At 39.4% G+C, this 15,607-nt stretch overlaps 1 protein-coding gene and 2 pseudogenes across 3 annotated transcripts in view; 2 read left to right on the top strand and 1 right to left on the bottom strand.

The window, feature by feature from the left end:
• The window catches only part of SYNE3 (spectrin repeat containing nuclear envelope family member 3), a 185,467-nt gene that overhangs the window by 111,397 nt on the left and 58,463 nt on the right, over positions 1–15,607 (top strand). For all 3 annotated transcript variants that reach the window (XM_072630318.1, XM_072630320.1, XM_072630319.1), the window contains exons 8-10: positions 6,254–6,428; positions 12,778–12,960; positions 13,867–14,010. In XM_072630318.1, coding sequence (XP_072486419.1) covers positions 6,254–6,428; positions 12,778–12,960; positions 13,867–14,010 — 502 coding nt within the window. The remainder of the gene's footprint in view (positions 1–6,253; positions 6,429–12,777; positions 12,961–13,866; positions 14,011–15,607) is intronic.
• Positions 8,191–8,810, bottom strand: LOC140518302 (small ribosomal subunit protein eS24 pseudogene; annotated as a pseudogene).
• On the top strand, positions 9,936–11,110 carry LOC140518301 (mitochondrial fission regulator 2 pseudogene; annotated as a pseudogene).

A 15,607-nucleotide genomic window follows, 5' to 3' on the forward strand; every position in this document is an offset into this window, starting at 1 on the left:
TCCAAATTCTCTGTCTTCTTCCCTCCTCACCCACCCTCATTAAGAAGGCAAGCAATTCAACACAGGTTATATATGTGTAACTATGCAAAACACTTTCATAATAGGCATGTTGCAGAAGACTAATTATATTTCCCTCCATCCTATCCCTCCCCCCCCTTTTATTCTGTTTTCTCCTTTGACCCTGTCCCTTTTCAAAAGTATTTGCTTCTGACTACCCTCTCTCCCAGACTGCCCTCCCTTCTATCATACCCCACATCATCCCCTTTCCCTTTACTTCTCTGTGGGATAAGATACCCAATTGAGTATATATGTTATTCCCTCCTTAAGCCAAATCCAGTGAGTGTAAGGTTCACTCATTCCCTCTCACCTCCCTTCTCTTCCCCTCCATTGTGAAACCTTTTACTTGCCTCTTTTATGTGTGATAATTTTGTCTCTTCCTTTCTCCTTCTCCCAAATATATTCCTCTTTCACCCCTTAATTTTATTTTTAGATATGATCCTTTCATATTCAACTCACCCTGGGCCATCTATCTGTCTGTCTGTCTATCTATCTATCTATCTATCTATCTATCTATCTATCTATCTATCTATCTGTCTATCATCTATCTATCTATCTATCATCTATCTATCTATCTATCTGTCTATCTATCTATCTATTTATCTGTCTGTCTGTCTGTCTGTCTCTTTGTCTCTCTGTCTGTCTGTCTATTTATCTATCCATATTTCTTTCAACTACCCTAATATAAAGCAAGGTCTCATGAGTTAAAAATATTTTCTTTCCATGTAGGAATGTAAACAGTTCAACTTTAATAAGTCCCTTATGATTTCTCTTTCCTGTTTACCTTTTCATGCTTCTCTTGATTCTTGTATTTCAAAGTCAAATTTTCTATTCAGCTCTTGTCTTTTTAACAAGAATGCATGGAAGTCTTCTATTTCATTGACACTCTATTTCTCCCCCTGCAGTATTAATACTCAGTTTTGCTGGATAGATGATTCTTGTTTTTAATCCTAGCTCCTCTACCTTCTGGAATATCATATTCCAAACCCTTCAATCCCTTAATGTAGAATTAGTTAGATCTTGTGTATCCTGATTGTATTTCCACAATACTTGAATTATTTCTTTCTGACTGCTTGAAATATTTTCTGCTTGACCTGGGAACTATGAAATTTGGCTACAATATTGCTAAGAGTTTTCCTTTTGGAATCTCTTTCAAAAAGTGATCAGTGGATTCTTTCAACTTCTATTTTACCCTCTCGTTCTAGAATATCAGGGCAGTTTTCCTTGATAATTTCTTGAAAGATGATCTCTAGGCTCTTTTTCTGACCATGGTAGTCCAATTTTTTTTATATTATCTTGCTGGATCTATTTTCCAGGTCAGTGGTTTTTACAATGAGATATTTTCACGTTGTCTTCTATTTTTTCATTCTCTTGGTTCTGTTTTATATTTTCTTTATTTCTCATAAAATCATTAACTTCCATTTGCTCCAATCTAATTTTGAAGGGATTATTTTATTCAGTGAACTTTTGGACCTCCTTTTCAATATGACCAATTCTCCTTTTTAAGGTATTCTTCTTCCCATTGACTTTTTGGATCTCTTTTGCCATTTGAGTTAGTCTATTTTTTAAGGTGTTATTTTCTTTGCTATTTTGAGGGGTTTCCTTTAGCAAGTTGTTGACTTGTTTTTCATGATTTTCTTGCATCACTCTCATTTCTCTTCCCAATTTTTCCTCTACTTCTTACTTGATTTTCAAAATCCTTTTGAGCTCTTCCATGGCCTGAGACCAATTCATATTTTTCTTGGAGGCTTTTGATGTAGGACCTTTGACTTTGTTGTCTTTTTCTGGTTGTACGTTTTGATCTTCCTTCTCACCAAAGTGAGACTCTATAGTCTGAGTTTTTTTTATGCTATTTGCTCATCTTCCCAGCCAAATACTTGACTTTCTAACTCTTTGTCAAGGTAAGACTCTGCTTGCAGTGGGAGTGGGCATGGGGGAGGGTATATTGGCCCAGACTTCAGGGGTTTTATACCAGCTGCTCAGTCCCTCGCCACCTGTGGACCCAGAGCTCTAGAAACAGTTGTTGCTGCTGTGTTGTTGTTGTTGTTGCTGCTGCTACTGCTACAACAGCCACCTCACCCACCTTGAGACTGGGGCTCAACCCCAGTCAGACTGCGGTCTTCTTTTACCCTCATCTCACAGTGTTTTCCCACTGACATTCTATGCTGTCTTTGGTGTTTGTGGGTTGAGAAGTCTGGAAACTGCCACAGCTGCCAGTGATTCAGTCCCTCTGAGGCCTGCTCTGGCTCTGTCTGTGCCAGTACAGTCCATGCCAGACTGAGTTCCACTCCTAGTCCAGTGTGATATACCCTTCCTCTTGCCCTGCCAGGTTGTCTTAGGCTGCAGATTTGTTTCACTCTGTCATTCTGTGGTTCTGTAGTTCCATAATTTGTTTAGAGTTTTTTTACAGGTATTTGGAGGGGTTTGGGGGGAGAGCTCAAGCAAGTCCCTACTTTTACTCCACCATCTTGTCTCCACCCCCCAGGATTAGATAAAGTGTTTGAATTATCAGCATAGAGATAATAAATGAATCCATGGATTCACTGATGAGATCACAAAGCAAGAGAATAGAGAATAAGAAGAGAAGAAAGCCCAGGAAAGAGCCTTGGGTAACATTTATAGTTAGCAGCCATGACTTGGATGAAATAAAGACAAAGATGTTAGAAAGAGAACCAGGAGAAAGCAGTGTCAAGGAAACCTAGGGAGAAGAGACTATCAAGGAAAAGTGTTTGATTGACAGTGCTGAAGGCTGTAGAGAGGTCAAGAATGATAAGGCTTGAAAAAAGACCAGGTTTGGCACATGTGAGATCATTGGTGACTTTGGAGAGAGCAATTTCATTTGAATGTTGGAGGCAGAAGCTAACCAGTAGGGTCTGGAATAGAGCTGGGAGAGAAGAAGTGAAGGTACCACTTATAGTCAGATATCTCAAGGACTTTAACCATAAAAGGAAGGAGAGACATAAAATAATAAGTAGTAGGGATGGATGTGAAGTTTTTTTAACAATGAGGGAAACATAAGAGTGTTTGCAGGCAGCTGGAAGCAGCCAATAGAGAAGAAGCAATTGAAGATTCATGAGACAGTAGGGATGATTGAGGGAGAAATCTACTAGAGAAAGTGGGAAATGGTATGTGTGGTACAGGCCAAGACAGGGGCTAGCTAGCCGTGGTACAGGCCAAGACAGGGGCTAGCTAGCCTTGGTAAGGAGAAAAGACGCCTCTCAGGAGGAGACATCTGAGTGATGTGATATAAAGAGGAGGTAATAAGAAGGACCTCTCAGGGAATGGCCTTAATTTTTTTCAGTGAAGTAAGAGACAGACACTCTGCTAAGATGGTGGTGGGAGGGGTTGCCATAGAGGTCAAAGGGATAAAAAGTTTTGTAAAAATCATTTTGGTGAGTGGGATAGTGGCTCGATTAGTGAGATGTATAAAAGGGTTGCCTTGCTGCAGTGAGGGCTCAGTTGAGCTCATGTAACATAAACTTGTAGTGGACCCCGTCAGCACAGCTTTATGAATTTCTTCAGTTTCATTCAACAGCACATGAATAGAAATGAAGGCAGTAGGTGGTAGAGGCTTGGCAAAGTGATATGATTAGGGGGTAAGGGACTCTAGTATAGAGAAGAGTGTAGAGTTGGACTGTGTCCCAAAGGGATCAAGATAGGGAAGATAAGAAACTGCATGCAGTTCAGAGATGTCTTGTGAAAGGACTCAGGGGCAGTGGGATTGGAAGTCATAAGGAGCATGAAGAACAGATTTAGGCATTATAAGGTAGAGTGGGGAAATGGAATAATAAAAGATTATGATTAAATGAAGGAATTTCAGAGTTCATAATGAAATGGGTGCAAGATCAAGGGTATGACCATCTCCATGTGTGAGGAGTAGGTTATGGGAAATGAGTAAATTGAGGATCTGGGAAGTTAAGGTACTTGAGTATCAATATGGATGGAGTTCCCTAGTGTGAGGTGAAGAAGTTATTTGTTACAACCCTGATGGTACCTCACTGTGTCATCTCACCAGATCATCAAGATTATACCCCTACCCCTTACTACCCTGTACTTAATCAAGATCTTTCTCTGTGTCCCTCTGCCTCTTGGTAATCAGTATATTATTCCTGATTTTATGGTTGGGAAAATTGAGTGCATTGAGCTCATTGATTAGCCCATATGAGTTAAACAACAAGTTGTGGCTTTCAGGTGTTCAGAGTAAAAGTTTGAGAACTTCTCCCTACTTCCTTTCCACCTTTATGAATTCTCCTTCTCAGGCTCTGTTTTGCTTCACACAAAGGGAGTATAATTCTCCTAAGTCTGTTGCCTCCCATACTGTAAGAAATTTCATTTCCTTTTCTCATTTCCTTCTCCTAAGAAATTGGGTCTATGGTCCCCTTGCATGTTGTCAGGGAATACTCAGGTTTCTATTCTGGAACCTTTATTTTTAGCATAGTGTCTCACATATTATAAGTATTTAATAAATATCTTCTCATCTCTGTCTTTGTTTCCTTGTGTGTCTCTGTCTATTCCTCTGTCTTTTTCACTCTTTCCATTCATCTATTCATCCATCCATCCATTCATTCACAGTAAATAGAGCTACAACCTATGTGACCTGTCTCTCTTGGTTTTTTTTTCTTAAATCTACTTTCTGCAGTTTTTATAAAAGCATGAAGTTGTAATTAAAAGCATTTCAGATTGAATGTCACCAGTACTGTGTCTGAAAAGTCCCTGCAACATGTCTCAGCTTGCCTTCAACATTTCTATTAAGAGTGTTCTTGTTGTTTTCATTTTAGAAAATGGGAGGCACCTCAAAACTGCCTTATGTTCATTGACTTCCTCAGATTTCAAGTGCTGATATATGTACAACAGGTGGTGCTGAGTTCCTTGGCTTGGACTAGCCATTCAGCTTTTTCTTTGGCTTTATTCCTAGTGCGCAATTTGGAGCTTACCACTGAGCAGCGCAAACATCAGACTGGGAAGCAAGGCAATTTCAGGGAGCTAAAAAATCAACAATTAGACTTTTAAGTAGCTGACTGATAGCCTATTCTGAAGGTGCAGAATTGGCTTCCAGCTTGGAAGGAAGAGAATTGACTTCCTGCTTTGAGAGAAGTGCAGAAGTCACCCATAGAGAATGTTGTCTTACTGTCCTTCTGGTGAAAGTTAATTTAGCCATAGGCCGTGCTGGATTAGTAAGATCATTACTCCCTCATATTTCCCCTTACCCTTAAGGGGAATGGGGGGGAGTAGCACTACTCATTCTCAATCACTCCCTTCTTCTGGCTTCCTTTCAAATCAACCTCGGAAAAGCAATGAGAAGGGAACTGGCCAAAACCCCACCTCCCAAGGCCAGACGGCTCATCATAACATCCTGCAGACAAAAATAGATGACCATTTTCCCAGAAAAATCTGGGTCTAAGTTTCTGCATCTATCCTGGGAAGGTATTTTTAAAAATGAATCAATGATTATCTTTTTGTAACTCAAGCCCAAAACTAGAGAATTTCTTAGGTGTGATATATGCATCACAGCTGTAAAGTCTGTCCTCCTGTGTACTCCCCAACTACCATCTCTCTATGCCACCATTTGTGAATAAGCACAGGTGAAAAGCAATGCAGGGGTTTATCATGTTTGTCATACTAACAAGACAGAAGTAAACAGGGGAAGTAAATAAATTCTTAGGAAATGGAGTTTCGGAAAACAGGCTCTCCCAAAAAGGGGAGAAAGGGGCTAAGAAATCCCTAGCTCTGCTCTCAGCAGCCCAGAGTGTTCCAGGAATCCAGTTCTGCATTGTTTTTGCATAGTTTGATCATGCAACCCCTATCCTAGAGTCCAGTCCAGAGGACCGACTACTCTCCCCACACAGTTCTCTAAGGGAGTCATTTCAGCCCCCTTATGTAGCTGCTAGTCTCAGAGGCTGCCCTTCCTTGTTCACCTTGGGACTTGCATTCTTGTTTTTTGGCTGCACATTTGTTTCCTGAACCCCACTCTTCCCACAGCTTCAGCTGCCCCCACCTTCCCTTAGAATAGGAGAAGTTAAATTGTCAGTCAAAGTTTGGTCTTATCAGACTAGGCACACTTCCTTGGAGTCCAGGAGGAGAATGGTGAAGGATTTTCAGCCTGATCACCCTCCCTATTTCCTTAAGAGCCCCAGTAATGCTATGTGAATGATGCCATCCTTCTAAAACATTCTATATTTTCTTTTGATCTTTACAGAGTTAAAGAAAAGTCTTCTAAACTAAGAAACCGTTCTGGGACAGACCTGTGGCAGTACTTTCAGCACCCAGTTCAGGAGTTCCAGCTGTGGAAGGCATTGGCTCAAAGACTCTTGGCTATCACCAACAGTCTCCCAGATCTCCCATCGATACATACCTTTCTGCCACAGATTGAGGTAAATAGGATGGTTTCATGGGAGCAAGGCTGTACTCGATTCCTTTAATTTGCATTGGAAGGAAATACATATGAGGCAGCTCATTGTGAGTGACAGATAAGCAATTTTTCATTCCTAATAAATAAAGTCCTCCTTGCTATCATCCTGGACATAGGCATAATAGGTGGTTATCTGAGTTCATATGATTTGTAGAGCACAGAGACCCACAGAGGCAGCTAGGTGGTGCACTAGATAGATCACAGGACCTGGAGTCCAGGAAAACCTAAGTTCAAATCCCACCTCAGACACTTATAGGCATGTGGCCCTGGGAAAGGTACTTGATTTTTGTTTGCTTCAGTTTTCTCAACTCTAAAATCAGGATAATAATAGCACCTTCCTCCTAGGGTTGTTGTAAGGATAGAACGAAGCATTTTTTCTAAATCACTTATCATAGTGTTTGGCACACAGTGAGCGTGTAATAAATACTTATGTCTTTCCTTCTACCTCACCTAAAATATAGATTATACTAGATGACCTCTAAAGGCTTTTATCCAATTGCAATTGTATAATTCTGAGTGCAACACACCTCATCATTGTTTGAACTGTGACACTGACAACCTCTGTTAAAATCCACATATTATCTGGATGGTATATTAAACTGGGGCAATTATCATCCATGAATGTAATCACAGAGGGAAATAATGTGGACTTGAGACTTTGGGCCGATCATTTCCCTTCTCTAAGTCTCAGCTTCACTAACTGTAAAAGAAGGGGATTAGATTAAGCGATCGCTAAAGTCCCTTCCAACTTTACTATGATTCTCTGATGTCTCTCCCTTCTGGTAACCAACTGCCTATTTTGGGAAAGGATATGCCTGTAGTACCATTTCACAAGATCTTTTTGAGACTCAAATGAGATATAATGTATATAAAGTACTTTGCAAATATCAAAATACTTCATAAATATGCATAATTTATGATGATGAGGATAATCTTTAAAACTTCTTCCATTTCTCATATTCTGTAATTCTAAGGTTCCCTCAAAGCTCTCATAGGTGTATATTTTTTCAACAAGTCTAAAGTAAGAGATGCTATCTTTCAAGTGTTACTTTGAAACAATGACTAAATCTTCAAAGAAAACAATTTTCATTTATCCAGATTTCAAGTAAAGAGAATAATCATTTTTTTTTTAAATTTATGTTTGTACATGATTTGCTAATTGGATAAACCTTCACCCTTGGGGTAAATATATGTTCTAAAGCCAAACTTCAGACCACAGCTGAATGCATCAATTCCTTGCTGAAGATGAGCTTGTAGATCTAAGAGGGCCAAAAGATTCATAGAATTGGGACTGAAAGGCTGAGCTAGCCACACTGGAGGATTACTCCTAAAGGAGAAAGAATGGAAAGGGAAGGATGAGGGGAAAATGTATTTATTAAGTGCCTACTATGGGCCAAGTATCATGCTAAGTGCTTTTTACAAATATCTCATTTGATCTTCCCAATGACCCTGGGAGGTAAGTGTTGTTATCCCTATTTTACAGTTCAGGAAGCAGACAGAGGTTAAGTGACTTGCCCAGGGTCATACAAGTTAGTAAATGTCTAACACTGGATTTGAACTCCTTACTCCAGTCCTAGCACTCTATCCATTTTACCACTTAGCTAGGTAATACAGAGACAAACTTCTGTATGTCAGTATTTTCCCCTAAACTACATTTACTCTAGTAGGAAATTTAATTTCACACGAGTTCTAGTTTCAACAGTTAGGTTGTATATGGTCAGTACAGTCACATTAGAATGCGTTTATTTATTTATTTGTTCGTTCATTTGTTTATTTATTTATTTTTGAAGTTTTTACATGAAAAATTATCTTCACAGATAAACAACATCCATAATGCCTTTAGTTCTGTCTTTCTGCCAGAACTGACTTTTGCCTTATCAGTACCCCTGACTTTCCTCATTCTCTTCTTGTGTTCCTTTCAGTATTTTCCTGATGTCTTTTTCCTCTCATACAGGCCATGCCTTGCAAGTCTGTGCTTTGGTTCATTTTTATTTGCATAGTCAAGGGAATCATAAATCATGCCAAACCCTGTTGTTTTCCCATCATTAAAATGGGTTCTGAATCCAAAGTCAAAATGATGCCTGGAGTTGTCTTGTACATCTTGGCCAGTTTCAAATTTCAGTCTTGGACACTGTGGACATCTATAACCATCTGTTTATGCTGAAGATGTCTGTTTGTCATGAACTTCCTGGTTCTGATAGGTACAGTGTCCTTCATGGTGGCAGCTGGCTCCTCCAGCAGCAGTAGAGGGAGAATGTATTTATTAAGGGCTAACTCTTCAATTCCACAGTTATATCCAGCACCTCCTGTATATAGAGTATGCACTTTGCTCAGTGCTAGAGGAGGTGCTAACTAACTAACTAAACTTGGTAGAGGTAAGTCCCTGGCCTCATGCAACTTTCAGTCTAGAAAGGGAATATGATATGTAGGTAACCATAAATATGATAGATGCAAAGTGGGCACATGATTAGAAATGCGAGAGACAGGAGAATTGTGCCCAGGAAAGACTCAATTCCTACCCCAAATTCCACTCCTCCATGAAATATTCCTTGACTACACTAAAATTTTCCTTCTTCAAATCCTTTGAGTCCATAACTCCTCCTCTAATATCTGACCACAAGGTACAGATGACCTTGAGTCACTAGCTATGCTGGTAAACTATAAACCCTGGCTAATTCTGCCTGTCTGGGAAGGCTTCGAAGGCTGATCAGAAAAAGCAATCAGCAATCATTAAGCTCCTACTCTTTGTCAGGAACTGTGCTAGGAACTGGGGATATAGACTGTATTGGTTGTACGAGGAGCAACCAAGATAGGTTTGGAATGGCACCAAGTTATTTGACCACAGCATCTTATGAGCCTTGTGCCATGGTTGGTTGGGGCTACTCTCTGTGTTGATGAAAGGAGTAACCATACAGACTAATTCTTAGAAACAGCTTAGTGTTGCAGTGTATACAACACTGGGTCTGGAGTCAAGAAAAATCAAGTTAAATCTATCCTCAGATACTTCCTAGCTGTGTGACCCTTAGGAAGTCACTCAACCTGTTTGCCTCAGTTTCCTCAACTGAAAGATGGAAACAAGTACCATCCTTACAGGATTGTTGTGAAGATCAAATAAGACTATATTTTGTAAAGAGTTTAGCACAGTGCCTGGCACATAGTAGGTACTATATAAATACTTATTCCTTTTCTCTCCCTTTTGGAAATATTTTTTATAGAATCAGGATGGGGAGGAGTGGAAAGAGAAGGCAGCAAGCATTTAGATAGCCCCTACTACATGCCAGGCACTGTGCTAAATGCTTTATAAATATTTGCGTCTTGACCTTGCCATTCACAACCTGTGGGACTTTGAACTGTTAATCAGTTAAGTAATTTATTAGGCAAATAATTAAGCAATTATTTATTGGAACGTGCCAGGCCCTGTGCTAGGCACTGAGGATACAACTACAAAGAATTTTCAAGAAGTTTACATTGTGTGGGTCGGAGGACGGACTCGAGGCTGGACGGTTGACGCGAGTGCAAGCCCCAGGCTCCCGGCGGCCTCTAGAGGGCCCGAGCGGAGCGAGAGTGTCAATGTCTCTCATGTTGAATCTGCTCAGGCAGCTCTTGGAATATTTTGGCATCCCCATAGAACAGTTTACACCAACATGGAAAGCTCATGCAAATGGTCGAAGTATTGTTCGAGTTATAGTGACCCATTTACCTTCAAATCTCTTTTCAAGAGCTGATTTGTACCAGTTATGGTCCGCTATTTCAGCAATTTGGGAAAATAAGGAATATGGATCAACTCGAAGTATTGTTCGTAGCATTGGGAAAATTCTTCCTTTAGGACCTTGTCCAAGGCCTAATTTTGAGCAATTCCAATACTTGAACTCCTTAGACTATGATCAATATGGATCTGCTCTGACCCCCATGGTTCCATCATTTGCTGATATCCTGTGTGTGGCAAATGATGAAGTCAGATATGCCAAATTTAGAAATTGTATATGGAAAAATTATGAGGACAAAGATGAATTTTTCAATCTAATGCCTCCATCTTTAATTCCTGTTTCAAGACAAAGAAAGCAAATAAATGATCTTCCTGTTACTGAAGCAGCAATTAAAAAAATAGCTGCCCTTGAAGATGAGCTATCTATTCTTCGTTCCCAGATTGCTGCAATTGTTGGAATGCAAGAAACAGAAAACAGGTCTACTTTTGATTCCTCGAAATCTTATGATATGCCTGATAATTTGGGACCACTACCACCAATGACTTCTTCACCTTCCCCTGTACCAGAATGTTTTTCAACTTCAGTGGTTCATCCACCCCCTCCTCCACCTCTTCCACCATCTCTACCTCCTCTATCAGGATCTAATATCAGTGATTCAGGCAGTTCAAGAAAAGAGCACCATGTTGCAAATAAGACCAACTCTAGCAAATGTGCAGAAAACCAGAGAACCAAAGATGTTCCCAGCATGATGGATGTTCTGAAAGATATGGATAAAGTCAAGCTGCGTGCTATTGAACGATTTTCTCCCAGTATCCCTTCTGCTCCTTCTGTCAGAGACATGTAAAAAATAATTGTTTAAAAAGTGGAAGAAGAGGGGAAAAAAAAGCAAAACGAATCAGTATATTAAGATGTCTGATAATATATGCAGTGTGCCACAACTGTGACTTCCCATCTCTGCAGAGGAGTGGCATATTTCTTTTTTGGGACCATGCTTATGCTTTTTAACTTTGGAGCATTCACTTTTGATTGTTTTGCTTCTTCTATTTTATTATAATGTTTTATGTATATTTGTTGCCTCTGCTTCATTCTGCATCAGATCTTGTAAATCTTTTTATTTATATTTCATTTTTTCCTCCAATTACATGTTAAAACAATCTTTTTAATATTAAAAAAAAGTTTTGAGTTCCAAAAAAAAAAAAAAAGAAGAAGTTTACATTGTAAAGCAGAAGACATATATATGTATAAATGAATGGACATAAAGAGAATAAATACTTAGTTAAATCTTAGATAGTTTGAGGTGGAAAGTGCAAGCGGTTACGAGGAAAAATCAGGTAGAAGGGGATACTTGAATCTTAAAAGAAGAAAGGGTTTTCTTGAGGCAGAAATGAGGAAGGGAGTGCATTCCAGGCACAGAGGATGACAAAAAGAAGAAATGTATCATATGTGAGGAAAAGATAGAAGGCTAATTTGACTCAAAATAATGTCCAATGCCTGTAGTACCTACCTCCCAGGACTGTTTTGTGAGACTGATATGAAATAATACATACAGTTCTTTGCAATGTGCTTTGTAAATTCCAGCTGCACTTTTGATTAGAATAGAATAGCCTTTGCATCGTTTGTATATAAGACTCTCCTCACTAGTGGAAGAATAAGGACCCCATATTGCATGCGTGGGAGTGGGGGCCCCTCCAATGTACATGAAAGTTGGGAAAAGAAAGACATTCTTCTTCCTTCTTGCTTTGAGGTATGACACATGTAGCTTCCACATACCTTCAGAGAGAAACTTGGAAAAGAAAGAGAAAAAAGAATTTGGGAAGAAGCAGATAGGTAGAGCAATGGTATCAAACTCAAACCACATAATCCTGCAAATTCATCTAAAAACAACATATTAGCATTATCTATGTTCTATTGTGTTTTTAATTATTTTATTAAATATTTCCAAATTTTAATTTGCTCTGGGCTGTACTCGGGAACATAAGACCATAGACCATATGGGACAGAGTGTTTGACACCTATCAAGTAGGGGATCCAGTGCCTCAAATATATCCCTGACTTCTAGGTTTTCTCCCTAGAGACTTCAGGGACTTTCCCCTTGGATAAGGGTGGGGTCTTCCTTTCTCTTAGGTGAGCTGAGCTATCTCACTCCTGGGGGAGAGCTCATCTATTCAGGCACACAGTTTAGAATCATCCTCCTCTCCAGTAATGAGGAGTCTTATGCTGATGACCCAAGTTTGAACTCAGAATCACATTAGGATGGTGCTCCTTTAAAGGATTCTGTTACATGTAGGAGGAAAAAGACAAACAAATATTCCAGAAAAAAGAGAAAGCAGCTTGGATGGAGACTGGTCTCCAAAGAAATATGCTTGGTACAAAAATCTGGTAGGAAAAATCATATGAAAATAATGTTGAGAGCTTTTTGAAAGCCATGAGTATCCCAACTTCCCCTTACTACACCGGGCTTCAATTTCTGTGGGAGATCTCTGTTTCTGGAAGCTTAAACTAACTGGATCCTCAGTGACCTGAATAATTATGAAGGGATTTCTTTTTAACAATTTTTTTGTACCTTTAAATTCTGTAATGGCTAATCAGAGATTTGTTTTTTAGGCAGCATTGGCTGAAAGCTCACGCCTGAAGGAACAACTGATCATGTTAAAATTGAAGAAGGATTTGCTGATCAGCATCTTTGGTGAGGAAAGAGCACAGTCTTTCCTGGAAGAGGTAGACAACATTATCAGGGAGAGAGACCTGCTGCATAAAAATCTCTTGCAAAGAAATAGCAAATTGCAAGTGAGTATTACCTCATGCTAAGGACTCAGTTCCAATCCAGTGATAAATTCCTTGGCCGTGGTGTAAAATCAAGGATGCAAGGACCCAAGAAGTCAGAGAACCTCACAGTTGAATAGAAATTTAGGAGTCATCTACTTCAACTCCCTCCTGCAGGAACATCCTTTCTTAAGTATCTCTGACAGGCCTCACATCTACTGTTTCTCTAAAGTCCTTTTAGTTCTAAATGATTTTTACTTACAGTGTTTTCTGTCTTCTCTACCTCCTGCCTTCCTTCAAGTCCCAGCCAAAATCTCACCTCCTGCAGGAAGCCTTTCCCAGTTCCTCTTAATTCTGGTGCCTTCTCTCGGCTGATTATTTTCAGTTTATCTTACGCAATATTTGTTCATGGTTGTTCGCATGTTGTCTCTCACATTACACTGTGACTTCCTTGAGAGGAGGGCCTGTCTTTTGCCTTTCTTTGCATTGCTGACAATTAGCACGCAGTGCCTGGCACATAGTGATGTATAATAAATGCTTAATAGCTGATTGTTACTGTGAGCTTCCGGTAATAAAGGCAGTCCATTCTATTGCTTACCACCTTTAATTATGATTCCTTTATTTGGTACCTACAATGTACAAGGCACTGTTCTAGACAATGGGGACGCAGAGATTAAAGGGGAAAAAAACCATAGTCACTGTCCTCAAGGAGCTCATATACTACCATGGAAACTTAATATATACACAGAAATAAATACAATATGTAAAAGAGAACTACACAGAACAAGTGTTTTCCCTTTTCCTTGTGACATTATGTCAAATATTTGAGGAACTCATGCCATTCCTTATTTGTACTGGACATGGCTCTTGTGAATGGGTCCAGTTGAAGAAATGGCTCAATTTTCATGGTGTGTGTCGCTGTCTCTCTAGGGCGCACTCTCTCAGCACAATGATTTTGATACTGCATTTGAACCACTGCAGAAGAGGTTGGCAGATATCCACATCAGAGCAGAAGCAGAGAAGGAATTTCAGCGAGACCTCCCCAGTAAGCAGGCTCAACTCCAGCGCTTGCAGGTAAGTGGAATAATGTAGGTATATGTCTTAGTCAACAATCCAGCAACAGTTAGTAAATCACTAGGTTAGCTCTGAATGGGAGGCTTCAGGTCATCCATCCAAACTATGGTTAATCCCTTTGTTATCCAACTGAATGGTTTTATCTAGCTGATGACTGTTGTCACACAATTTTTTGACTTTGAAGGTAGCTCAGTAAGGATCTAGTCTAATCCATATTCAGAAGGAATCCCCACTCATCTCTTCCTTTGCTTGATGAGTTCAGATGTATGGGAAACATACCCCCTCTAAGTAACCCATTCTGTTTGAGGGATAAGCTCTGATTGTTGAGAAGTTTTTTTCTGACATCAGACATAAATTTTCCTCTTTTTAATTTCTACCAATTGTTCCCAATTCTGCCCTCTGAGGCCAATCAGACAAGTCCGATCTGCCTTCCACTTAAAAACCTTTAAAATACTTGAATACAGCTGCCACATTCACCCTGAGTCTTTTCTTCTTTGTCCCCACTGACATTCTTTAAAAAAAAAAAAAAAGGAAAAGAAACCAACTTTTTTGGGGGGGAGGATAAAAACCTTAGTTTTAGAGAGAGAACTCCACGCTTGTAAATCAGCAGCTGTCTAATTAGAGTTGCCTGGAACACTCAGAGGTTGTGACTTGCTCAGAGTCACACAACTAGTATGAGCCAGAGGTAAGAGAAGAAACATAGATTTTCCTAGCTCAAAAATTTGCCCTTTTGTCCATAACACCTTTCTTAGTATCACAAAAATGCTTTTGAGACAAGGAACAAGATTCATTTTGTTTTCGTTTCTTCTTTTTTTCTCTAGTGGATAATTTCTATGTGTTCTTAAAATTCCATCAATGAAAGTACATTTTAAGTATGTTAAGCTCTTCTAATAAGGAAGGGCCATGACCTTTATTTTCAATAAACAGAAAATAAATTAAGAACATGTCAGAACAGGCCCAGCACAGCAATTGCTAATTTAGAAGGAATTTTCTGGTTGAAGAATGAAGGCTGCTCCATAATTAAGGTTATTTCTGCTGGTATTGATTTTAGAAACAAGTAGATTTTACATAGAAAGTAAGTTGTTATTCATTATGTAAAAAGTGCACATAAGATATTTGTGGGTTTTGTCAGTTACTTGGCATTATAGATATGATTTTTCACCACAGATATTTACATCAAGCATATTTCCTGAAACTCAATTATCCCTCAAGCAGTGTCTTATTCTTTGAGGAAGCTTTGTTTCTAGATGTTTCTAGATTCACAAAGCTGGGAGGGGACTTTATAGGTCAAATATTCCAACCTATCCAGAGGACCATACAACACAACTCACCTTTATACCTTCCTCCAAGGTAATTGGTAATTATCCAGTCTCTAAATGAAGATTTCTACTATTAGAGAGCTCATTACTTTAGGAGATAGACCACTCCCCCTTTAGATGAGTCTCATTTTTGGAGAGTTTTTCTGAATCAACATCTCCCTCCCTGTAATTTACACTCATTGGCTCAAGTTCTACCCTCTACGACAGAATAAATCTAATCCTCCTTCATGCTTAATGTTAGCCTCTTCTCATGTTCTCCCTTTCAAGGCTAACATGCT

The sequence above is a fragment of the Notamacropus eugenii genome, chromosome 1 (assembly GCF_028372415.1).
Source record: "Notamacropus eugenii isolate mMacEug1 chromosome 1, mMacEug1.pri_v2, whole genome shotgun sequence".
In the NCBI taxonomy this organism is placed as follows: Eukaryota; Metazoa; Chordata; class Mammalia; order Diprotodontia; family Macropodidae; genus Notamacropus; species Notamacropus eugenii.